This window comes from Colletotrichum tamarilloi, assembly GCF_030869305.1.
Source record: "Colletotrichum tamarilloi strain Tom-12 chromosome Unknown Scaffold_70.1, whole genome shotgun sequence".
NCBI classification, from domain to species: Eukaryota; Fungi; Ascomycota; class Sordariomycetes; order Glomerellales; family Glomerellaceae; genus Colletotrichum; species Colletotrichum tamarilloi.
This window is the reverse complement of record NW_026849452.1, coordinates 6,244-30,667: the sequence shown is the minus strand read 5'-3', so window position 1 is coordinate 30,667 and position 24,424 is coordinate 6,244. Positions and strand designations below refer to the sequence as shown.

General features: G+C 49.0%; 7 protein-coding genes across 7 annotated transcripts; 3 read left to right on the top strand and 4 right to left on the bottom strand.

Annotated features, from left to right (window-relative positions):
• Positions 1-745: 745 nt before the first annotated feature.
• CTAM01_11939 (uncharacterized protein) lies at positions 746-4,173 on the top strand (the record flags this gene model as incomplete). Its single annotated transcript, XM_060527948.1, has 8 exons — positions 746-787; positions 845-1,029; positions 1,079-1,196; positions 1,682-3,298; positions 3,398-3,467; positions 3,523-3,707; positions 3,762-4,030; positions 4,089-4,173. 8 exons carry the CDS (start codon positions 746-748, stop codon positions 4,171-4,173), a joined length of 2,571 nt encoding a protein of 856 aa, XP_060377357.1.
• A 209-nt stretch (positions 4,174-4,382) lies between these two features.
• CTAM01_11938 (tryptophanyl-tRNA synthetase) lies at positions 4,383-5,851 on the bottom strand (the record flags this gene model as incomplete). The annotated part of the gene is made up of 5 exons (XM_060527947.1): positions 4,383-4,840; positions 4,909-5,027; positions 5,132-5,247; positions 5,311-5,391; positions 5,519-5,851. The coding sequence occupies 5 exons, from the start codon at positions 5,849-5,851 to the stop codon at positions 4,383-4,385; spliced, it is 1,107 nt and encodes a 368-aa protein (XP_060377356.1).
• Positions 5,852-6,486: 635 nt separating this feature from the next.
• Positions 6,487-8,876, bottom strand: CTAM01_11937 (ribosomal protein S10p/S20e; the record flags this gene model as incomplete). Its single annotated transcript, XM_060527946.1, has 6 exons — positions 6,487-6,722; positions 6,809-7,236; positions 7,300-7,384; positions 7,512-7,657; positions 8,087-8,436; positions 8,667-8,876. The coding sequence occupies 6 exons, from the start codon at positions 8,874-8,876 to the stop codon at positions 6,487-6,489; spliced, it is 1,455 nt and encodes a 484-aa protein (XP_060377355.1).
• A 1,840-nt stretch (positions 8,877-10,716) lies between these two features.
• CTAM01_11936 (histone-like transcription factor and archaeal histone) lies at positions 10,717-11,935 on the top strand (the record flags this gene model as incomplete). The annotated part of the gene is made up of 5 exons (XM_060527945.1): positions 10,717-10,801; positions 10,951-10,964; positions 11,054-11,107; positions 11,176-11,844; positions 11,906-11,935. 5 exons carry the CDS (start codon positions 10,717-10,719, stop codon positions 11,933-11,935), a joined length of 852 nt encoding a protein of 283 aa, XP_060377354.1.
• Positions 11,936-12,321: 386 nt separating this feature from the next.
• CTAM01_11935 (uncharacterized protein) lies at positions 12,322-15,193 on the bottom strand (the record flags this gene model as incomplete). Its single annotated transcript, XM_060527944.1, has 10 exons — positions 12,322-12,400; positions 12,457-12,710; positions 12,778-12,934; positions 13,006-13,298; positions 13,381-13,492; positions 13,549-13,658; positions 13,711-13,812; positions 13,880-14,011; positions 14,066-15,076; positions 15,143-15,193. 10 exons carry the CDS (start codon positions 15,191-15,193, stop codon positions 12,322-12,324), a joined length of 2,301 nt encoding a protein of 766 aa, XP_060377353.1.
• Positions 15,194-16,863: 1,670 nt separating this feature from the next.
• CTAM01_11934 (RNA recognition domain-containing protein 2) lies at positions 16,864-19,501 on the top strand (the record flags this gene model as incomplete). The annotated part of the gene is made up of 10 exons (XM_060527943.1): positions 16,864-17,343; positions 17,394-17,567; positions 17,619-18,649; positions 18,717-18,747; positions 18,800-18,817; positions 18,870-18,898; positions 18,956-18,999; positions 19,058-19,137; positions 19,192-19,306; positions 19,359-19,501. The coding sequence occupies 10 exons, from the start codon at positions 16,864-16,866 to the stop codon at positions 19,499-19,501; spliced, it is 2,145 nt and encodes a 714-aa protein (XP_060377352.1).
• Positions 19,502-19,935: 434 nt separating this feature from the next.
• On the bottom strand, positions 19,936-22,686 carry CTAM01_11933 (uncharacterized protein; the record flags this gene model as incomplete). Its single annotated transcript, XM_060527942.1, has 1 exon — positions 19,936-22,686. The coding sequence occupies one exon, from the start codon at positions 22,684-22,686 to the stop codon at positions 19,936-19,938; it is 2,751 nt and encodes a 916-aa protein (XP_060377351.1).
• Positions 22,687-24,424: the final 1,738 nt, after the last annotated feature.

Below are 24,424 nucleotides of genomic sequence, written 5' to 3'. Positions count from 1 at the left end.
CCGCCCTTCTGTGTGATACCTTAAGACAGCGGGGGCCTGTGTAATAGGCAGCTGGAGCATGTGGCGTGGTGAGATGGCACGTGGGTGGCATGGACAGGTACCAAGGCACCATGTTAAGTGCATATATACCTTAATTAGGTAAGTAAGTCGGTTACTGTCGAATGCCTTAGGCGAATACATATGTCTTGCACAGAGTTATCTACCAGTTGCCTACTTCCCAAGACTTTTAGTCGCCTTAATCGCATAAACGGACTATGAGCTGCCATTCTTGCCAACCTATGGAAGGGGATTATTTTGGATACTTAGGCGTCATTATTGTGACTTGTTCGCAGGTAATGCCAGGTTATCCGTAGAAATTAAAACACTAAATCTTCTTCTATCCGTGACACCTCGTATCACTGTCTTTCTCTTCCATCTTCCCTTCCAATAGAAAAAGACGTTGTCCGTTCTTCACCAGGTTACTTTGTCGCTCGTGTCATTTGGTCCTCCAGGCGACCCGACCCACCCTCATCTTCTCCGAGCTTTCTTACGCTTCACTTTGGGCACTCGGCCTGCATTTTATGTTTACCCAGAGCCTCAACTTCAAATTGTGACGCTCAACCATAGTTCCAAGCTCTGACGCCGCCATCCATCCTGCGCCTGCCTCTTCACGTCGAAGCACATCTTCATCATTGAGGAGATAGTTGAGTGTCAACATGAGAACAAAATCGACAAACATTTAAGTGCTTCATCCTTCCTCGCAAACATGGAACCTCAGCTGCCATCTACCATACAAGAGGCAGAAGCCGTAAGTCTCGTACCCACCCTCGGCAAGGTAGTGACTATGCTGACAGTCGCCTCGCAGTTAGTACTGGCTCTCTATGAACCGTCTCCTCCTGAGACCATTGCGCGCATCCAAGAGACGCTTCATCGCATGCAAAGATCCCCTTCCGGCTGGTGGATCGCCCGTGATCTCTTGGGCTATGCAGACGACAAGGTCAAGTTCTTCGGTGCCCTCACCCTGATTGTCAAGCTTAACACTGAAAGGTTGTATACCACCTCTCAATTTGGCCAGCACCGCCACTAATATCGAGATCAGCTCCTCACTGTCAAAGGAAGATGCATCAGAATTGCTACAAAATCTCATAGGCTGGTTTGTCAGGTCTCTGGACGACGGCTCCGGAGCCATGGTCGTTAGGAAGCTATCCGCAGCTTTGGTAACCTTTTTCTTATGCTTTCCCACCCAGTGGGGGCTTTGCATCCGTCACCTCTGTCTCTCTCTGTCCGAAGGTGTAGCATTGCCCCAAGACCGAGTCGATGAAACCATCGATTTATCGAGCGTCCTGCAAACACTCCAGCCTCGAAACGTCCAGGCCGCACTATGGTTCTCAGGAGCACTAATAGACGAAGCAACGAAAGTGGAAATGAACTCAGCAAAACAGTGAGCATTGCAGCCTTTCTGATCCTGGTCTGTTCACTAACGGCGCGGAAGCATGGGTTTATATGAAAATCTCACGCGCAATGTTCCAGATGCTATGGCTCTCATGTCTCACGGATTTGTACGCCGAAGATCTTCAGATCCAATGAGCCACAGCTTACAGAAAGGCACCATAACTTGTCTACAGGTAGGCAGTCACCTCGTTTATCCAATCGCGTGAATGCCTCATCTTTAGGGACAAGTTGCTCACCACACATCGTCCAGTCGTGGGTTTGGTTCTCTCAGAGGGTTTCAGCGCACAACGACGAGCTTGTCCACGCTCTTCGGGCCCTGGTTCAGCCTACGATCACAGCTTTGTGCGATAACGAATTGTACGAGGGGGCCGTGGAGTTGCTCTCCGAAATTCTGTCAAACTACTCGGGCTTCTTGACAGATGAACATTACGAATCCCTCTTTTCTCTTTTCGAGACCCAGTGGTCTCATGAGCGATACCAGCGTCTTGTCCAAGGGGACTTCGACTTTGATTCCGCTCAATTCGGGCAGCTCATGATCGCTCTTGGCGATTCCAAGGTTGAGGATCTCATTCACGGTGTGGATGCCCGCTCATCGCGTTTTGTCGCACATCTTCGTGGGCTCCTCTCTGCCCAGGGATATCCTGTCAGCGAGGACAAGATTTTCGTCCCGGCCCTCGAGTTCTGGTCCACCTATGTTGAGACATTAACAGACTGCATTTACTCGGAGGAAGAGGGCTCAAAGGAATGGGTCTCTACGGCTACATCCCACGTTCTGGAAGCTATATCGACTGTGTGGCAACGAATTGCATACCCACCTGCCAGTGTTCTTGCTGATTGGGATTCGGTTGACCGCGCCGGTTTTGGCGATGCAAGGAAGGATGTTGCTGACCTTCTTCAATCGACCTTTACCGTGACTGGACCTCCCTTAATCTCAACTTTCGCCAATCTGACTCTTCAGTCGTTGTCACCAAACTCTTCGTCTGATCTTGAAGCTGCAACGTTCTGTCTTGGATCCCTCGCCGATTGCGTAACTGGAGATGCCAGGTGCGACGAAAGCCTCAGAGCTGTTTTCTCCTCACCACTATTCGACCTTCTTCAGACATCGGGTTCGTCTATGCCAGGTCGCACTCGCCAGACCTGTATATCCCTGATTGAAAGATACTCCGATTACTTTGAGCGCGAGACCCAAAGCCTTCCAGCTGCACTGAATCTGCTCTTCTCTGTCCTTGCAGATCCCTTACTAGCTGGGCCGGCCGCCAAATCCATTTTACAGCTTTGTTCCTCGTCACGCTCCATCCTGGCATCGGAGGCAAGCGCATTCCTCAGTCAATATGAGGGTATTGCCGCACAAAGTCAGCTGGACTGTCTGGCTGTTGAGCGAATCATGGGAGCCATAGCCGCTGTCATCCAAGCCGTCCCAGATGAGAGCACCAAGTTCGACCATATTAACTTCTTACTCTCGTTCGTCCAGAAAGATGCTCGCTTGTCAATGCATCTATTGTCCTTGCCCAGACTCCAGAGCGACGCATCAGGCAGCGGAACAGACATTCATCGCTGCCCGACGCTAGGCGATCCGTCGGAACTTCCCCTGCACATGGCCTTGAAAGCTCTGAGATGCCTCATAGGCATTGGTAAAGGTCTACAGGCTCCGGGCGACGTGCCTTTCGACCTGGACAGTGAGAAGGATATCCCGGCGACCGACAGCTCCTCCAGACTCGGCCATTTGCAGTCTGGGATCATGTCAATGATAGTACAGCTTCAGACAGCGTTCCCACAGAGCGACGAAATTTCCGAGAGCATTTGCACCATTTTCCGATCGGGGTTTTCCGAGTCGGACGCTGGCCCATTCGTTTTCCCTCCAGGGCTGGTATGCGACTACCTCACTGAACAGACACCTCAAACACCTCGAATTGGCTACTTTGTGAACACTGCTTGTTCTTTTCTTAGTTCACTAAGAAATATGAAGAGCGGTGATGTGGATGAAGTAAGGACGAAACTTCTCCGATGGGTCATTACTTTACTACAGCAACAACCAGGTAAGATCGCATTAGTTTCGATTCCAGGACCACGCTCACGATTTTGACGTAACAGAGCCAGATAATGATGTAGAGTTGGCGCAGAACGGCATTGAATTTACGAACCGCTTGATCTCGCGGGAGCCTGCGTCGCTTTTCCGACCGGATTGCCTTCCTCTTACGGAGTTTTTCTTCATCTACGCCTTGCGGATCCTAGATGGGCGCGAGCCACTACCCAAAGCTGCAGCTGCGGATTTCTGGGTTTGTTCGCCAACTCAGAGACATACGACACTCAATTGTACTGACCAGCACTAGGCCACGTTCATGGCTCTGAAGCCCGCAGATGCGACGATAGATCACGCGATAGCTCAGTTAGGCCCATTGCTGGCCCAGTCCATCGTTCGTAACATCGGCGGAACTGCCTCAAGGAGCGAACTCGACAGATTAAGTGAGCCTCTGAAAAAGATGGTCAGCAATCAAGCCAAAGCTCGTAATTGGCTCGAGCAAGCTTTGTCGGACCCATCATTCCCAAGCCAGCAGCTAGCTGGCGATGAAAAAGCGGTTTTTCTTAAGAAAATCATGAAGTGGGTTTGACTTTCTTCGTTGAGAGTGTGGGAATGTATCACTGACCATCTCTGACAGTCTTCGTGGAGCGAGGGGTACCAATCAGGTGGTGCGAGACTTTTGGCTTGCTGCGCGAGGCTCAAACTTCGCCTATGCCTCGTGAAGAGCATGTTCGAGAACTTGGAATCCAAAAGGCAATGCCTCAACAGCCCACCGGCGTTTCTCCTACACCCAGAAATGACTCCCAGTAACGATGCACAACATTGTGGTTCGCGAAATGAGAAGTAATGATACATTGTGTTACAAATGTCCCAGCGCCACGATAGGTTAAGGGGCGCCTCGCCAAGCTGGTATTGAGATAACGATGAGGCTTCACAGCCCCGTGGCTTCTCTCACTAGGGCCATTGTTTCGTTGGCATTGAGACGGGCCTTGCTGGCACCCTTTGCTTCGACGGCATCGAGATATCGTCCCTCGTCAACAGACAGAAGCTCCATGTAGCGCTCACGGATTCCGCCAAGCCCCTCGACGACAGCCCTTGAGACGGCTTGCTTGAGATCTTTGAGAGAGGCATGAGAAAAAGAGTCGGCGAGTTGAGCTGGGTTCCTGGCATGAACATCAAAAATAGAGAGGATCTCCAACAGGTTTGATACCCCCGGCCGGTTAGCCGGATCATAGGAAACATTATTAGAGGAGTCTGTCAATGCACTCATTATCTTGACGTTGATCTCTTCGGGCGTGTCGGTGATTAGGATACGTGACCTCGGGTCCCTAGCGGATTTCGACATTTTCTGGGTTGGTTGTTGCAACGACATAACCCGGCGTGTCGGTGCTATATCTTGTTAGGGAATTGGGCCCCGGAGATAGATGATGATAAGAAAGATAGCTGGACAAACTCACATGTGATGGTCTCAGGAGACACCAAGAGAGGGCCGAAGTTGTGATTGAAATTTGTTACACACTCGCGAGCAAATTCCAAGTGCTGTCTCTGGTCATCACCGACGGGTACATGAGTGGCTCTGAACGAAAGTTAATCAAGTGCATTGCACCATGATTCCCATGATAGCTGCAGGCGACAGGCGAATAACATGGAGCGCTTGGAGATACGGCCAAATGAACGTACCGGTGGACGAGAATATCAGCAGCCTGCAGGACGGGATATGAGAATAGGCCGAGCTTCAGCGAGGCTTTCGCACCTTCATCAAGAATGGTGGCATCATTTGAGAGTGACAGCTTGCTCTGTCAAGAAGTACCTGGTGTCAGTAATTTATCTATTGATCAAGAGACGGTATAGTACTAGACCTTCCACTGTGTCATTCGTGACAAATAACCCATCGAGGCTGTACAGCTCAAGATCCACATGAGGTCAGAATGCGCCGGGACCTGATGTTTGATATGTCAGTCTTCGGGGTCAGGGCGGCTTCAGCGATTGCCCAGGTAAACGACTTTGGGTATACAAATATGTGTGAGAGAGGGGGAGGGAGGCGCGGAGGGGTTGATCGTAACATACAGATGATTGATAGAATAAAGTCGAGCGTTCGGGGTCGATACCTGCAGCCAACAGAGCTGCCAGCGTTTCCCTCTTCCATTGCCTGAGCTGTTTTGCGTTCTGGGGTACGGTGATAGCGTGCAAGTCGACGACAGAGTACACAAGTTTGCAGCTCTCAGAAGGCTTGGCTTGGAGTTGCACCCATTGGCGGATGGCACCGGCGTAGTTGCCCAGGTGCGGTGTTCCCGTAGGCTGGATGCCCGAGAAAATGACTTGGTGATTCCCACTTGACGCGTCGCGGCGTCCGGCCGGAACCTTGAGCCGGTGGACTGCCCGCCTCGAACGTTGCCACATGAGGAAGAGTCGTATTAATGTTCAGAGTAGAGAGGTCTGACAACGATTTTAAATTTAGGAAGAACGAGAATTTCAGGCATTGTACTCACTTTGCGTTGTCAATAACGAAATAGGCCCGAGGCGTCAAGAGGTTAGGTAAGACCCGCAGATGGCTTTAACCCCCGAAAATAGTTGCAAGCTCAATGACAGTTCATACCTGCCAGCCCGTGTGCTCTGAATCGTTGGCGTACACAAACATGATAAACCCACTGACCGAACGAAAGGGTGAGAAATCCGACGCATGGGGCAATGAACCGGTTATTTCCGTTCTGTCTATATTGCTATAACGGGGTGTGATTGGCCCTGGGCCTGGAGACATAGTTGAGGATTTTGTCATGATATGATGTCCAATGGCGAGCAGATCGCAGGCGCACAAGCCTTTGTGAACGACATAAGAATAGCAGTCTGTGACCCAACGGGACAAGGGCCAGGTTTGATATTTATGATTTACACAGGACACACTCACGACGGGGTCCCTTTTCAACTATTTGATACACTGACAGAGCCTTTTGTCATTCCTTTCTTTGGCTGTCCCCAATACTCTCCCTAGGTCCGACACGCCAGCTTATACGTCGACATATCGGTGGCCCGAACTCTCAGACGTTTAAGGCTGCCTTCCTTTTGGCCGCCTCGTCTTTCTTCCATTGGGTCTGGAGGAACCGCCGCTCCCCCTCTGATCGCTTGCCACTATCCTTATCGAACCGGACTGTAGCCAAAAACTCCTCCACTTTCTCGACTGTATCAAGTTCCCGGTTTTGACCCAGATGGTTCCACCGCGAGTCAATCGCCTCAGTCGTCTCTGGATCAATGGCATCCATGGCCTTGCCGACACCTGGGAAAAGAATGACACGTTAAATCTTGCTTCAAACGAGCAAGCAGGGACCTGCCTGCACGACGTCTTCCGTTGTTATGACCTACCAAGCTTTCCAAAGTCCCACACGTTGGCCTTCATACCAATGCCGTAATAGGCGTGCTTTTGGAGAAAAGCTAGCCACAATTGAACCGTCTCAGGATTTCCGTCGCGGATTTGAACAAGGCGACGCATCGTTATACGCTCGAAGTTCTCCTGTGACTTTTTGAAGATGAAACTACTCCGGGGAACCGTCCATCGTTCAGTAATTCGAGGCAGTGGCACAGGGCCGAATGCTGGGAGCTTCAGGTAGTACGCTGCGCGAAGGGCAAAGTCGGAGAAGAATTCGAGGTTCCTCAAACTGTATGAGCGCAGCTGAAGGTCGCATGAAGGAATTCCGTACTCGGCTTCGCGACGTAGTGGCTGGAGATAGAGTGCCTGAACGCCTCGAGGATATCTTGGTTCGTTCTCTTTGGTCTTCCCGAAGAAATGTTGCCTTGCAAGTGATAATCATCAATATCACCGCATATTGTATGGCCCAGTCGCAGTGAGTACTTACACAGGGTCAGACTCGCTAATAGCCTGCGAGTTTCTCGTTGGTTCGGGAGCTTTCGAAGGTTGCATCACTGAGGCTTGCGGCGTCTCTGTGTTGAGTGAGCGAGTCCATGATGGTCTCAGGGTTCCCTGCGAACCAGGATTGAATGGTCAGTGAGAGAACAACTTTTGCCTCGTCCACGCAACGTCAACGCCGCGAGAGGAGTACCAACAAACCTGTAAATGTGACCGCGCCAGGCAGCGGGCGGTTGGCCTCAACAGTGTCGAAGCGCGCATCTTCTCTGCATATGTACCGAGATACTTGAGCAATGCGATGCTGTTGCCATGCGGAAAGGGTCGAGTACGGATCCTGACGGTAAAATCTAAAGGTACCCGCAAGTTATTCATATATGAGGTAAGCTGCGTGGGAACAGCCGTTTTCAAAAGAAAAGAAAACAGGTCCACTTTGTTGAATACCTCGTTTTATGCATATGACGATTTGTTACCTCGCGTTACTTAAACACATTAAATCTGCTTCGTTGGGTAATTCATACAGAGCGCTTGGTTGCATTCTCAAGGACAGTTCATTGTCGTGATTGAATTCAACACTATGTTATCGAATATTCACATCCATCATGTCTTGCATTCCTGACACCTGCGACTCGGGGCAATAGTTCATGTTTGATTTTTTATTTGTTTCGCGCAGCTATCAGCCAGCGACTTCGGGTATCACGAATTTAAAAGAGACATCTTGAGCCAGAGTAAAACGTGTTTCTGGCTACTGGCGGCTGCGCCGGCGGCGCTCCACCAACTTTTTGTAAAAGGCCTTTTTGCCGCTCGCCTTTTTCGTTTGAATCGCCTCATATTTGGATCTGAACTTGCCCGACGCCTTTTCTGCGCTTAACAACTCATCCACCAGTGTCTGCGTTCTCTCCTTGCGTGTCAAGCGAGCGCTGTAGAACTCGGTCGGGCCCTCGACAATACGTCCAACATGAGCGTAGCGAGGTACCTTGGCCTTGAGGGATTCCTTCTTGTAGTGTCGCTTAGAATCGATGGCGGTTCCTCTCATGTGAAGAATCTGAAGGTCTCGCTTCAGCTCGGGGTCGTTAGGGTCTGTCTTGGGAATGCCAAACCAGCCCGGGCCAGCATTATCTTTGCCAGTCTGTCTGCTGTTAGCTCACGGTTCCATTGAAGACTAATAGGCAGGGCACAGAATCGGGAGAGAGTCTCAAATCAGAGTAACTATGAAATAAATGATCATTTTGGCGTGGCAGGTAACCCAAGACGGGCACCGTCACCACATCAAGAAAATAAAGCAGGGGTTGCTTCTCATCAGAAGATGTGAGTGGTGGAGGGTAAGGAGTAGAAATTGCGCGAGGCGCTGCAACGTACCTTCTTCTCCGCTGGCCTAGGATCGCGAAGCATAACGCTCTTTGGGTCTTGTGCCTTGGCTTGCACCTTTGAATCCAGAGTTGGATTGGCAGGCGCGGCCTTCATAGCAATCAAGGTGCAATCCTTGGGCCGTGGCGGCTGCTTCGTCGCGAGGCGACTAGCCGCTTCTTTCAGGAGTTCATCAAGACGCCCATCGCACAGCTCTGGCATAGCGATAATGTGCGATTGAACAATGGGAGCTGACGGGAGGATCAGCTGTGTGAAGAAAAGGATCGAGGAGAAAGAAGAGAGCTGTGCCGATTGAAGCAAGATTTTTTTTTTTCGTCTTTAAAGGTCTAGTGGGGCAATGGGATTCGACACGAGTGGATAGTGAATTGAGGCGCGTCGGTTAGGTTGGAGGTGATTACTATGTATTAGGTAATGCATCGATACACAGGCTGTTATGTAAGCTGGAAGCGATGAAAGACCAGCTGCCCTGGCCAGCTCATAGACTCCCGCCGCATTGGAGCAGCGCATTGCTCTACAGTGCAGTCGTATTGGATTCTCGATTCTCAGCCACGTCATCGGCCACATGCAGCTCTACGCAACTGGGGACCACATCACCTTCACGGCATATCTAACATTGTCTGGCGTCAGATAGGAAATGGCAGCACCAAATTTTGGGGCGACTCGGCCTCCCAAGGGGCTGCGTGATTGACGAGGCCGTGGGATGCCCAACAGGCAGCTGAATAGAGTAATTCGGTGTGCTCTGAGAATTGAGGCTGCATGTCGCACCCAAGATACCAACGTTCCTGCCTGCAGAGTACTAAGTACCTATTGATGCATTGCCCGATCGTAAAGTGCTCAACACCTAAAGGTTGAATTGAAGGTATGTTCGGTTACCAAGAACGTATCGTGGATTATATCCGTACCTTAGGTGTCATTACACGTCGCTTGAATTACCCGGGCCACGCTGAGGACTTGGTTCCCTACCTTAAGGTGTCAAACTACGCACACAGTCAGGTGCCTAGGGTGGTAAGCAAGGTAGGTAGTAAGGTGAGGTGAGGTGAGGTGTGGTAAGGTGAGGTAGCGTTGCCTTGCAGTCAGGCCGTGATGTCCATCCAGCACACCTATCTCAGTCGGGTGGTTTTTTAGCGGTCAGGCACTCATGACAGGTTTAACAAGGTACCGCCCACATACCCTGAAGTACCTTAGTCTCGTAAGGCATCCATAACCTGACCAATGGATTTCAGCCTACCTTATGCCAGCCTCCAGGTTTTGTGCTTCCAAGATTCTAGGTACCTTGCCTTACCTTACCGAGGTACATCCTTGTTCCTAATGACGCTGCCCATGGAAGAGGCTGTTACCTAAGGTACCTCACATCTGCCCCCGATAAGAGGTCTGTCGAGCCCACTCACCTCACCGCATGGGCGCTCAGTAGCCAGTATCGCGTTCAAGTTCGCCTGTCGCAAACATCAACCGGCTTCAAGTATTATATCTTTAGTTAAAGGGATCCAACATATCACTGGCGTTTGCTGTCTATCCGTACTCACCTCCTTCCACCCTAAATCGTTCGATTCTTCATCCTTGGCTCCCTGAGGTGCAATACCTTGCGTGCTTACCTTACCTACGGGCAACCGAAGTTGTTGACAGAGGCAGTCCGCGGCGCTGAACCTAAGTACCTACCTACATTGCCTACCCACCTTGCCCTAGGTACCTTACTTTGGAGACCTGCCGGACATTTACCCGCTCTCTGCTCTCTCCTCCACCGTCCTCCCAAAGTCCAGAGTCCCAACGCCTCAAGGGTCTCTCAATGGTTGGTAGCCCGTGCATCGCAATCCGACTCTAAGCATCTGATTTGCGTATCTCACCGCGCCTCCGAGCCGAGACGCGCCAGAGCACTGATCGCAAGTCTCAATCAACAACCTTGAACGTCCGACAGACGACCCGACAACCCCCACACACCTGTGATTCGCAGCTTTCCCATCGCGTTGCCCACCAATTCCACACATCAATCATTTTCAACCACCTTAGGTACAGTCAGGAATCACTGTTTCTCGCGACAGCTACCATGGACCCTCAAAATCAGCCTGGCTCTCATGCCCAGCAAGGCCGCCCGCAGCCTGTGTATGATACGTCTCATGGCGGCCATTATGGTAAGTGGAAATGCAACCAACCCCCTCGCCTACCCTCCCCGATCACGCGCGAATGCGCGATGGAGCGCACTCTTGACGCGAGCTACCTCCTTCACTTCATCCCAGCCTCTTCTTACCACAGTTGTACTGATGTCCATCTTCAAACTTAGGCGCAAGTGCTGCGGTTCGTATCTCCTCCTTGCGACTCGCAAACGGCGTCTACCTGCAACGCATACGATCCATCTCATGAGCCGTATCTAATCACGCACACAGCTATCGGCCCAGGGTTTCGCTCCCGCAGAACTTTACACCGGCCCTTGGGCAAATGTGCGGTCACACCCCCATTCCCTTTCATATGAATCTGGAGTCGACTGACGCGCGTTGCCATATGACAGGTTCATCAAGGCTTGACCGGCCAGTACAAGGACATCTTGACAACCTACTGGCAGCAGACCATCAATCATTTGGAAAGCGACAACCATGACTACAAGCTGCATCAACTGCCCCTGGCGCGCATCAAGAAAGTTATGAAGGCTGATCCCGAAGTCAAAATGATATCCGCCGAAGCACCCATCCTCTTCGCAAAGGGCTGCGACATCTTCATCACGGAACTCACGATGCGGGCATGGATCCACGCCGAAGAGAACAAGCGGCGCACTTTACAGCGATCTGACATTGCATCTGCCCTCGCCAAATCGGACATGTTTGATTTTCTTATTGACATAGTTCCTCGGGAGGAGGCTTCTTCGCATGCCAAGAGAACAGCGGGACAGGCTGCTCCCACACCCCAAGGCGTTCCAGCCCAAGCAAACCCCCAAATGCCAGGCCAGCATGGCTCCATGCCACAACCAGCAAACCATTCGTCCTCCTCGCATCCCATGGCGGCAACTGATTACGGTCTCGCTGGCCACGCTCTTGGGCCCGATCAGGATTATCGCCAAAACCCGAATATGTACCCCGGCCAAGTACAGCCAGGCCCCTCTGCCCCCTATGGACAAGCTCAACAACCCATGTATGGCGAGATTGAGGGCATGTATGGTTATGGGACTATGCAGCCACAGCAGGTGAGTGTCTGTCCAGTATTGATGATTCGCTACGCCACGAACGGGCTGACGAACTTGACAGCCTCCCATGTCCAGCGAGGAGTTCGAGTAGAGGATGGACACGCGCAGCAACAAATGTGTCTACAGCGGCTATCTTCAGTTTACCCCTCACAGGTGAAGCAAAAATAGGGGCCAAGTTATCGTTTCGATTTGGATCCGGCGTAGAGGCGTTCAAGGCATTATTAGCGACGAGAGCCATGATGACGGGACAGCATCGAATCTGCCAGTGCTTCACGATGGATTGATCCTCTTGAGTAATTAGTAGGTTGCGGAGGGGAAAGCTATGAGCTCCATATCTGAGCCTAGTAACATCCCGGAGAGAATACAAATGGGTATTTGCTTCAGCAGGACTCAGATATGACGCGTGCTGGTTTATTCAACAGAGTACCCCTTGCATGCACTAGGTTCTGCACACATCATCTGGGAGGCAAACGGCTCTCACTTCATCATACCGAATCTGGATGAAAAGTTGGCGAGAGGAGCGCTGCGTGTAGGACCTTGGGCATTCGAGGTAAGCCTGTAAGGAATGTCAATATTTGAGTGTGGGAAGACGAAAGTGATCTCGAGCCTTACTTTTCCAGTAGGATGGGACCGTTCAATGCGTCTACGCGACCAAACTTTTTGTTGCGAATTGAAATATCAAAGAATTCGTCGTGATTGTCAGACTGCATCAGGTTGATCGTTTGTTGGAGTTCGTCCAGGTTCTCTCGTAGCATGGCTCCGTTTTCAAGACTGTCGACAAACTCGGTGAGATACTGAACGTCTTTGGCCAAGGCCGCGACGGCGTTGGTGTTGATATGCTTGACGTCCGGGGAAAGTGGCAACGCCTGCACGACAACATATGTCAGTGATGTCGGAACGAGTTGGGGCTGTCCGGGACATCAAGAAACTCACAAGAATCTTGTTGGCGGCATGGCTGAGTGCATCAAAGTATATGAGCTCTTTGATTTCTCTTGGCAAGCCTAGAAGCGTCGAGTTCATGATGGTCGAAAGATACCGGGTCATGGTCTGCATGTAGCTGCTTGGGTCGGGAGATGTCGTGGTCACCATCCTATATACCGTTGTTAGTCAACATCAACGAGGCGTTTCGTTTGTAGTCGAAAACAGTCTAGTCCAACATACCAGTCATATTCAGCTGTATCCACAAGGTCATCGATCTTTGAGTTGACAAGTTCGAAAATACGCTTCTCGGCTGTCTTTTTGTTGTTTCGGAATTCTTCAGTGGCAACAAGCGTGACAGGGCCGCCAGCTGACGTAGACGATCTTGCTCGGATAAGAAGCTGCTCAAGCTCCTGGCATGCGGCTTCAAAGTGCTCTAGGTTGATGAGAATCTGCACAATCTGCCCGAGATATTGTGAGCTCAGCCTCTCGACGAGAGACTTGCAAACCTTTTCGGTCAGCAGCTCGTCAAGCGACTGCAAGTTGTTGAAGAGTCAGTAATGTTTCTCAAGTTATACCAGCCATGTTACTTGCCTTGCGAAGTGTGTCGTCGATTACATTTGGATGCTGGAAGTGGTCATCGGAGAAGAAGTAGAACTGGTTCAAGAAGTTGCGGATGTCGATGCAGCAAAGTGGATACATCTGCGAGAATGGCAAAACGCAGGGGAAGCTGAGTGATGATCAGACACTTGAGTAAGGATATGGTCAGACAATAGGCTTGCTTACCTGAGCTCCTCGAGCGGTTTTTCTTGGGAAAACCAGCTAACGTTCACCACCTTCTCATACTCTTCACGAGTATTAATTGCCATAGGCATGTAGTCGTCCGTTGACACAATCTAGCTCGCGTTAGCTACCCCAAACTTTGCCTAAGCGGACAAGATTCTGTACCTCCTGGAAGTCTTCGCTGAAGCGACGCTTCAAAAGCTCTGCATACTTGTCAAACAACGTAAGCAGGAAGTTGTCCAGCATAGAAACAGAATAACCCCAGCCCTGTTGTGGATCAAGTGTCAGGAAACGGGTTTTGAAGAGTAGCACACGACTCAACAAAACTGCTTACCTCCATGGTTTGAATGAAAAGAGCTATAACGCCTTTGATCTTGAGTAGTATCTCGGCGTTGCTGACTTCATTGAGGGCCTGAGAGGTCAATGTGATAGCAGTGTGACACATTGAGTCCCATAGCTCGTCAACCTAAGAACAATTCAGCACCAGCACAAAGGGAGGCCGAGGGGAGCGTCAGCCTACATCAACCGCAGAGCGCAAGTTGGGAACTCGTCTCATGGTCGCCTTCTCGATGATGGCAAAACCAGCAATGCCTTCGAGGAGACTGCTCAGGGAGGATTCATCATCTGCAACAAGATTCACCGTGCTTGGCAGTAGTAAATCTTTCTGCTGACGACGAGTTGTAGCATACTCGGCACGGAATTTCTCGCTTTGACCCAGGGCATTGTGGATATGGAGGCACTCGAACAACGGGGTGAAGTCAACCCGTAGCTCCTCGTTGTCGAGCACGTCGAACTCTTCGCTTTCGTCAAAGACCAGCTCGATCGACGAGTTGAGTCTGAAGTTGTTGAGGAAACTGTCTCGCTCCACACGTTCTCTCTGTCTCGCCCTTCTAAGTTCGGTGTGATAGAACGCGACCTCACCAAGGAACTGTGAGGTCTCGCGAATTCGAAACAGCCAGGTATTTAGGTCGGTCATAACGGCTTCAGAAATGATTTTCTGAGATGCGGGTATCGACTTTTGGATCACATCGGCTAGTCTATGCTGAGTGGCGTACTTATTCTGGATCGTCGGAATCAGATGCTCATTCTGCAAGTCCTCGAGTGACTTGAGTGCTGCATAATACTTTTTAGTACGGATCAGGTCATGGGCATGATTGACAGCGTGGAGGATCTTGAGCGACTCTTTCAGAGCATCCGATGCGTCGGCAATATTCTGCCGAACGGCTCTTGTGTTGACCAGAGCTTGCTTCTGGTCAGCAAGCTTCTCGGTGCTGGCCTGGATTGACTGGTTCAATCTGAGAATCTCTGCTGTGAGAGTAACAGTGCCTTCGCGCACGTTCTGAAGTTGGTTCACGGAACCAAGAAACTCCTCGTGCTTTGTCAAGCCTATTCTCTCGATATCAGACTCTCTGTCTTCGGCATATCGCACGAGATTTTGCATCAGCGAGGGGGTTCGATTCGAATGCGAAGCATCTTTGAGGACCGGAATGAGCTGGTCGAGAAAGTCTGCGTCAGATGAAGTGATGATGATCTGGGGCAAGTTCGAGTTAGCAAATGAAAAAGATGTGTGCGGTTGGTATCAAGGCTCAGATTCAACCTGTTGGACGGCTGCGCCATAATCATCATAGGTCTGCGGGCGCCGAGGCATCTTGTTCCATGCCTTGCGCAGTACGCGGTCTCGTTGGGGTGGACTGGACACGGGGTTCGTTTAGTCGGTAGGCGGTGGCGATTTGTTGTAGAACCAGCTTCGCGGCTTGGGCTGGGCATGAGCAAGTCTCTGGTTGAGGCAGAAGCGGCCAGTTCAATGAAATCTAACGAACGTGGACGAAAAGGCGATTGGGTTGTGCCGGTGGCCCTGTGTTAAGGTACGGATGCTTAGGTAGGTCGATAGACTGGTACTAGGTAAGCAAGCTCCACCCGGCGGTTGGTGATGTCGGAGCTAAGATATGCGGATTGCTATGCAGGCCTGAGGAGGCTCTTCCTTTTTGGACTAGGCTCGGTCAGCGCCACTAATGCAGGTGCTCGCATGGAAAGTAAGGTACCCTGGCATACCTGGCAGCACCACTTTGACGTGGGTGACCTTCCATCCCGGGGCCGTGTCCTTCGGCAGCCAAGGACCTTGTCTCCCGGTTTGCGGGGTGGGTGGGTCCCGTCCCTCATAACGTAGCTCCAAGTTGATACTGGGCAACGGTTATGTTTAGATCATCGCCAGCTCATAGTGGACCGTAGTGCCCAACTTTTCCAGACATGGCAAGTCCATTCAGTTTTGATCCTACATTCTTCATAAAGGATGACCTCGGGCTGCTTGCCATACTTCTTTCAGAAGCCTAACAGGAACACGAACGGTATCTACAAGCACTAGCCTCTCTCGCTCTCTTCGTGTTACCACGCTGGACTTACACCTCTCCACAGAACAGTAATATTACGGCACAGTTCTGTCGGCGTGTACCTGCCTCGGAACTGGTGCGAACAGTGTCCTTCCAGCGGTCCCGATCGGCTCGCTGCTCCCTCGTTCGGAGTATGGGAAGGAAGTGTGAGAGGTTGTAAGTTGGGGCAAGTACACCTGATGCATATTGGTTGATGTGGCTCCTCCTGGATGAAGACGAAGCTCGTGTGGTGAGGGAGGAATCTTCAGAAGGTAAGGTGAAACTTCAGACTTTGGAGGCAGGCAGGTGCAAGCCCTCGTAATATTCCTTCGTCCACCACGGAAGGAAAGTGTCACTGCCGGGGAAGGAGAGAAGGAATCCACCCTGCGACGTGCCTTCCCCCTTTTCACCACCTGCCCACCAACTGCTACATAAGGTAGGCAGGCTCCTTCCGTTCGCTGCCTTCAGGAAGGGCAGGTTCTTTCCTTCTCAACTTGCGCTGCACCAACATCCACCCTCGCACACCTCATATTTCACATTTTCCCACGAGGCCCCCAGACTCATACACATCTCTCCTACTTCCACCCCGACTACCTGACGTTACCTACCTGGCCATCTTTGTCGGCGCATAGCACGCGTAGGCCCACGCATCCTCAACTTGTCCTGAACTTTCGCTGTCGGCCTCTCCCAAGGTGAGAACTACTCGGTATCGTCACCCGTCTGAGACTTCTGCAGGGGCACGGCTGCCTCGCGGGCAAGCAACAGAGTTCAATCTTCTGCCTGTTGCGTTGAGACTCAAGCCTGTCAACTCCATCTATCATCCCCCGGGTCTCGGTAGTTCGATCTCTTTCCCTTACTTATCAGACACCACTCTCTCATTTTCCTCCCCTTCGTCTTCACTTGTTGGGTTGAGAGGCATCGCTCGTCGAGAAGAAACATCACGACAGACAAGATGGCCCAAACCCATGAGAACGTCATGTTTAACCCTTCTTCGCCTCACTCCTCTGTCGGCGCTGCCGATTCCTTCAAGGGAACACCTGACACGAGGTTGACCGCCTTCTCCCCAGAGGAAAGCGCCACGAGGTCCTCTCGTCTTCTCAAATCAATTGTGCAAGCCTCGCCAGAGACCACTCCCTCGAGATTTCCCTCGAGTGCCTTTGGCAATGTCTTGTCTAGTGCCGAGAAGGACCCTTTCATCACTACAAGTTCAAACACTTGCCATCAGAAGCTGTCGCCGACTGCCTCTACTTTCCAGCCCTTCTCTTCACCGCTGGACAAGAACGCTGAATTCGCAATTCTCGACCGAGACAGGCAATCAGCTTCCAGCGTCTTTCCAACTGGAGTTAGGGATGTTGGTGAACTCTCGGAATGTCTCATAATCGGCTCCAAAAACCGAAACATTGGCATCACCGATCTGAATACTTGTCTCGTGGTGAGTGGTTTGCCTCCCGTCACGTAATATCTTGACTAACAAGTAATTAGAAACTCCAGCGACTTGGTCTCTCACTCCAAGAACCGCGACAGATCTTCCACAGGGGAGGGCGAATCTCCGTCCAGTTCAGCGACATTCGTGACGCCGTTTTGGTCCACGACAACGTTTATCGAGTCGAGGCTGACTTTGAAATCGACTATCTGTCAAATGTTGACTTTTCAGAGGTGCGTCTTATTGGATCTCTTACTGAAGTCTCATAACTGATATTCGAGAAGCTTGCCATTAGGAACAGAGTCAAGTCTGGAGCTTGGGTCGCCATTGTTGCCCTAGCTATTCCTCCCTGTCCACTCGACGTTATCCGCACCGAAGCAGTTCTCAAGCGCATGCTGCAGTCGCGGGGCCAACTCTCGGCATACCATGCTCAGCAGAAGAATGATCCTTCGGTATACAGAGCTATCATTCAGTTCAGTGACCAGGCAGAAGCTGCCACAGCCGTGGTTATGTTCAACAACATAATTGTCGAAGTAAGCTCATCGAGCGCTGGCAAACTACACGGGGACAACGTTGGAAGTGAGCTAATCATTTTCAAGGGGATCCACATCACCCTGTCGCTTTTGGACGAAAACGAGATTCCTCATGCGGCTCAAGATCCCCAAGACGGCCCGACCGACGACCACAGCCCAACCACGCCTAGGCACGATCTGACAAGTGCCCTTCATGCACTTTCTCTCTCCAATCAAGCTAATTCGATGCCTCTCATGCCTCAGGGAGTGTCCATACCCGTGCCTGGATCTCCATACCCCCCTCTCGGTATCCAGGTTTCCCCTCTGGCGATGTGGCCCATCTTGTGCCAGCCGCAGTTTCAGCCAGGTACAGCATACGTTCTGAATGATGGCCAGCGCCTCTCGCCGCCTACGTCTACATCCGACTCAGCGAGGTATCAGTTCACGAACCATCTTTTCTCACAGCCTTCACCGAGCATGCCAATGATGGGATCGATGTCTCCTGGCACCAGAGCCGAGCCCCGAAGGCAGAATGCAGCCAGAGTCAACAGATCACCCTATTATAATGTTGCTAGCCACCACAACCACGTCGATGTGAACCGCATCCGTGAAGGAACAGATGTTCGCACCACGGTAAGTGATGTGTTGGTGTTGTTGGATACTCAGACTGACAATGCTGAGATCATGCTTCGCAACATTCCGAACAAAGTGGATCAAGCAATGCTCAAGCGGATCGTTGATGAATCTAGCTGGGGCAAGTATGACTTCATGTATCTCCGGATTGATTTCGCCAATGACTGCAAGTAAGCAGTATCGCCCGTCTCAAAACTCATCATGCATCAGGTCGCTAACCACGAAGGACTCCCCCAGTGTCGGATACGCTTTTATCAATTTCGTGGATGTAAGTCTGACCTTTGGGGAGCCTGTAACGTGTTACTGACATTACTTCGTAGCCGTTGGACATCATTGATGTCGGTAAGCCCAGACCTTGCGTTCGCGGCAGTGCTGATGTTCAGATTACAGTTCGTCAATACCAGAGGTAACCAGAGATGGTATGTTGAACGTAACAATCAGTCCAGACGACATTACACCAGCTTACATCGACCCAGGAACTGTTTCAAGAGCGACAAGGTCGCTGAAATTTCCTATGCTAGTGAGTGCCGCGAAGTGGGATAAGCGTCAAACTGGCCTGCTGACATGCTCTCTCAAAGCCATTCAGGGCAAGGATTGTCTTGTCCAGAAGTTCAGAAACAGCTCCGTAATGCTCGAAGCAACGCATTATCGTCCCAAGGTCAGCGAGATTCCACCAGTTGCGCGACAGAGCTGAACACTAATTACAATGTAGCTGTTCTACACTTGCAATGGGCCCGTCCCAGAGCTCGCGGGAGAGGAGGAGTCTTTTCCAGAGCCAGACAACCAGTCGAAGATGAAACGAAGCTGCGAAAATGCAGAACACGTTGGTACGAAAGGATCGCCGATGTTTACTAGACCATGCTAACAGGAACCTCGCAGGGCTTTTCACACCCAACGCTGGACAGCATTTCCGCGACGAGCAACGCCGCAGACGCTCGCAGTATGACCGAGGTACCAGATTGGCCGCCCTCGAAGAACATGACTTCGAAGCATCTATGCAGCCATACATGTATCATGCTTAAGGTAGTGGGTGGAGGAATTTGGAAGGCAGTTTCAAGGGATAATGCAGGTCGAATGAAAGTACTGGCATCGCAATAGTACTAGGGGGAATTGAGACATTGAAGTTCTGTCCACATACATGGGGCTCCAACTTTGATTGTTATATACTGGAGCTTTCTGGAAGCGTCATGAACGTGTAATCATTAGTACCTAGCTATACTCTGCTAAGATATCATGGCTGCATAATCTCTCGGCCGTGCCAAGTGTGTTCCTGCGCTTTGTCTCATTTCAATAACAAAACCCATCATTGCCACGATGCTGCATACAACACGCCGCCCATGGCAATGGGTATGATGTGGTTCCATTCGTCAATGCGATGGCAATGATGTGAGGAACCTAACACAAAGTCGAGTTGGATACGGTACATGGTGGGGTTTTGTAAGCCGAAGTGAGATACTCACTCTGGTAAAGCTGGAAGTGGTTTGCGAACCGTAGATGAGACGACCCCAAGAGGTTGATTTGCTAAACGAGCCTCAGCGTCGCTCTCCAGTGGCGGGGGGTCTAGAAGGACTCTAGTTGAACGAAGTGAGTTTTGGGGCAAAATTCCACAACCATGCCGTGCCGCATCATTTAATGTTCCAGCCGCTGCCTCAAGGAGAAGATGCTCGCCAAAATCCACGGATGAGTCATGGCAATCCCCAGTGGAGTCATTGTCAGCAAATGTACCAAATGGGTGTGTTTGCGACATCATAGACCTATCAGGGCCACACAGATTGCTCTCTGAGGCTTGGCAACTGTATCCATCTTCTGATGCCGGCGTGAGCAGCCTTGCAGGCGTGCCCTGCAAGTTTTGCAAGGCTCCAGAACCCCCCTCCGTTGAGGCTCTTTCGCCACGGCCTTCCCTGTCAAACGGCCGGCCAAAACTGTCATACACGGAGGTATATGTGTTCTGAGCAACTTGTTCGGATCTAATGCCAGATTCGGCATGGTTCAGATTCGATGTTCGACCGAGATCAAAGGAGCCAGCCAGGATCGGTTGTGTCATTGCTCGGGAGAATATGACGAGGATGAGGCATGACAACAGAAGAATGGCCTGTACGATAGCCATCCTCTTCTGGAACACAACTTCATCGGCAAGAATGTTGAGCCGAGAGCTGAGTGCGACGGTTTCCCTCTGTGACTGCTCTCGCTGACTCTCCAGCGCAATGACAGTAGATTGCCATATCTGATCATACTGCTGGCGAACAGTCCGCAGTTCTGACAGTACGGTGTTGTTCAGACTGTCCAGGAAGATGTCTATTCTAGACAACTGCCTCCTCTCGGCCATTCTCTGGGTCTCTTGAAGGTAGCGAGACTGGTCCTCGATGTACTTGAGTGACAGTGAGACATTTGACTCTAAGTACTGCAGGCGCTTGCTAATGGCCTTGAAGAAACTCTCCTGAACTGTAGGAGACGAGGGCGCTGCTGTTGAGTTGTGCTTATTGCGGGATTGGACAGTGGCTTGTGCTGTCTTTGTTGAGGATGTGCCCAATGTCGTACTTTCTCCTCCTCCTGGCCTCGATTCGGTGTATGTGCTGCTTTGGTGTACACCGACAGGAACAGACTTCGCCGATGATGAGATGTATGTTTCGTCAACTTGATCTGTCAAGTTTGCTGGGGCAAACGCCGATCTGTCCTCAGAGGCACGTTTGGCAGAGTCTCCGGCCCGAAATCGATCATGTGTTGATGGTTGGTAGCCTTGCTTTATACGATCTCCAGTCTGCAGTTCTGGGTCCGATGAAATTGGCTCTGAATGCGGCAGTAGCATTAAAGGAGAGCATGTCGAGTTATCCCAATCCAGACGCGAAAAGATGTGGCGCGGCATGAGCAGGTCTGGCGAGGTGTCAGATGCCACCTCTAAGGAGCCCCCCTCTGGGGATGCAAACGTTGCATTCTCTCCAATCTCAGCGTTGGTGGCAGAACTAGGCAGCTCGCCCACAGGCTCTTCCACCGTCTCTTCTTCATCAGTCTGCGTCTCTTGGTCCTTCCATGACTCCAACATTCGTGTGCCATGCACACGCAATAACGAGACTGGACAATAGAACTCGTTGCCATAGTGAGTTAGGAACTCTATCCTGACGTATTTAGCCCAGATCAGGGGATTTTGAACGAGGAAGGGCTGGATGTCCCGAGAATTCTTGGCTTCGAATGTCCCCAAATCTTTCCACTTATCAACCTTCACAGGATACCTGTCACTCACACTAACCCGGAAGTGCCGTACCATGCTGGAAAAGAACTCAAAGTTGGCCAGCACAACGGTGTCGACTAGAATATCGTCACTGAGCTCAACAATCACGAACTTGTTTCCTGCAGAGCATTCCAGTAACATGTATGAATCCTTGTTTTCAACCAAGATGGCCTTGGCATTCTTCGCGCCTTTGTTGGTCTTGAGAACTGTTGCGCCAGCATCAAATGACGAGTAGGAGAACCTTTCCTTGCAGGTCTTTCCAGCGTCCTTACTCCGGTAGTATTGCGTCCTGCCATCGTCATAAAGTACAGGCTCTTGCTGTTGGTCGGGAGTTGCCACTTCTGTCGGAATGGCCTGGGGTGCTGATGCAATGTTGCTGATTTTCTCAGAAACAACATCGAAGTTCAAGTCGATCTCCCCATCGTCAATACCGAGACTATCAAGACCTGAACTTCTGGTTGCTCTATCATGCTCGGTTGCTCGCTCGACTGTTTTCCGAGATTTGAGTTCCGAGGGGTCTTGACCTGCCTTTCGGAGCATCATTTCCTTCCATTCCTCAAAGGACATGAAAGGCCTCGGTGTGACTTCATCATCGGTTGCGGTATCGGTAGGAGACGGATTTGTGTTATCGTTGCTTGTCCGGTCGAGTGTCGAGACGTTGGTGGTCGCGACCACGGTATCCCCAGCACTATGTGTAATTTTCGTTGGATCGTCGGGAGGTAAGCTTGCGTTGTCGTTCATCGGAGTTGGACCATCGCTGACAGCCCTGCCGCCTGGCCAACTGGTCTTGAGACACTGTTGAGGAAGTGTGTGCGTGATGTAATTGATCGTCTTGAACTGACAAAAGGCGATCTGAGTGTTTGTGGGTGAGGCGTCGATTGAGCTAGATACCTGGCTCGAAGTTGAGGTACAGCCGAGTGCCAGCACCGAGACGACGATTAGAAGAGACCTAGCCGACGGGTTTTGGCCATGAAACCACATGTTGCCGCCGAACCGAGGTCGACGATGGCGATGATGGGTCTGCAATCAGGGAACCACTCATGATCTAGAACAGCGGTGGTGATGTTTGAAGTTGTCCGGCCATGACGTCTGCCGACTAAAAGCCGGTGCGCAACATAAGGGCGTGATAAGTCGAGAAGTATAGGAGTAGAATTGATAAATAATAATATTTATGTTAAGAATAGTAATTTACACCTACTGCGGTAGTGGGCAAAAGTAAAACCCGCTATTAAGTACCTGTGGGGTAGACCTTCCTAGGGTAATTTAACTAATAAAAGGCTACTAAATTAGACTCGGGCCTACTTATTTAACTTTTTTTATACTTATAATTAGTTTACTTCTTTTTTTATTTTTATTTATTTTATTTAATTTTATATTCTACTTTTACTAGTTACTTAGGTAGTTCTTAATATTAATTATATAGTTAATATAGAGTATTAATATATACTCTTACTATCTTAATAAACTATTTTTTAAAATTTTTTATTTTTTTAACTTTTTTTTATAAAGTTTAAGATTATTAACGGTAATACTAAGCGCCTAATACTACTATTTTATAAACTACTTACTTAGCTAAGTTTATTATTTTTTAAATAATAGTAGCTTATAATAATAATATTAGGGATATTATTATTACCGTTATTAAAAATAGCTAATACTAACCTTACGTTTATCTTATTTTAATTTTATTTATATATATTTATTTTTTATATTCTACCTTTACTAGCTACTCGGGTAATTCTTAGTATTATTTATATAGTATTTATATATAATATTAGTATATACTCTTACTATCCTAATAGAATATTTTTTTTAGATTTTCTACTTTTTTAACTTTCCCTCTTATAAAGTTTAAGATTATTAATAGTAATACTAGGTGCCTAACGTTATTTATATATATATATATATATATATTTATTACTCGTTATTAATAATCCGTAGTTATAAACTTTATAAAAAGGAAAGTTAAAAAAGTAAAAAATTAAAAAAAAAAAAAATAAGATAGTAAGAGTATCTATTTATATTATATATTAATACTATATAATCGATATTAAGAACTACCTAAGTAACTAGTAAAAGTAGAATATAAAAATAAATATATATTTATTACCTCGTTTTTTTAATTAAAATTAAAAAAACGTTATTTCTTTTATTATTTATTATTATTATACTATTATTATTACTATTATTATTATTACTATTATTATTATTACTATTATTATTATTACTATTAAATTATTTATTTTACATATTTTCTTATTCTATTTTTATTAATTACTCGGGTAGTTCTTAATTTATTTATATAGTATTAATATATAGTATTGATAAATACTTCTATTATTTTAATAAACTAATTTTTTTAAATTTTTTACTTTTTTAAGTTTCCTTTTTATAAAGTTTATTACTATGGATTATTAATAGTAATATTAAGTACCTAACGTTATTACTTTATAAGCTTATATACCTAACTAAGTTCCTTACTTTTCTAAGTAACTATAGCTTATAATAATAATATCAAAAATACCCTTATTACTATTATTATATATAATATTAACTTTATAATATTTACTCTAGTACTCTTAATTTTAACTTATATAGATATATATATATTTATTACTTCGTTTTTTTATTAAAATTAAAAAATGCTTCCCTTACTATTTATCGCTATTGCCCTATTACTATTGCCCTATTATTATTACCCTATTATTATCGCCCTATT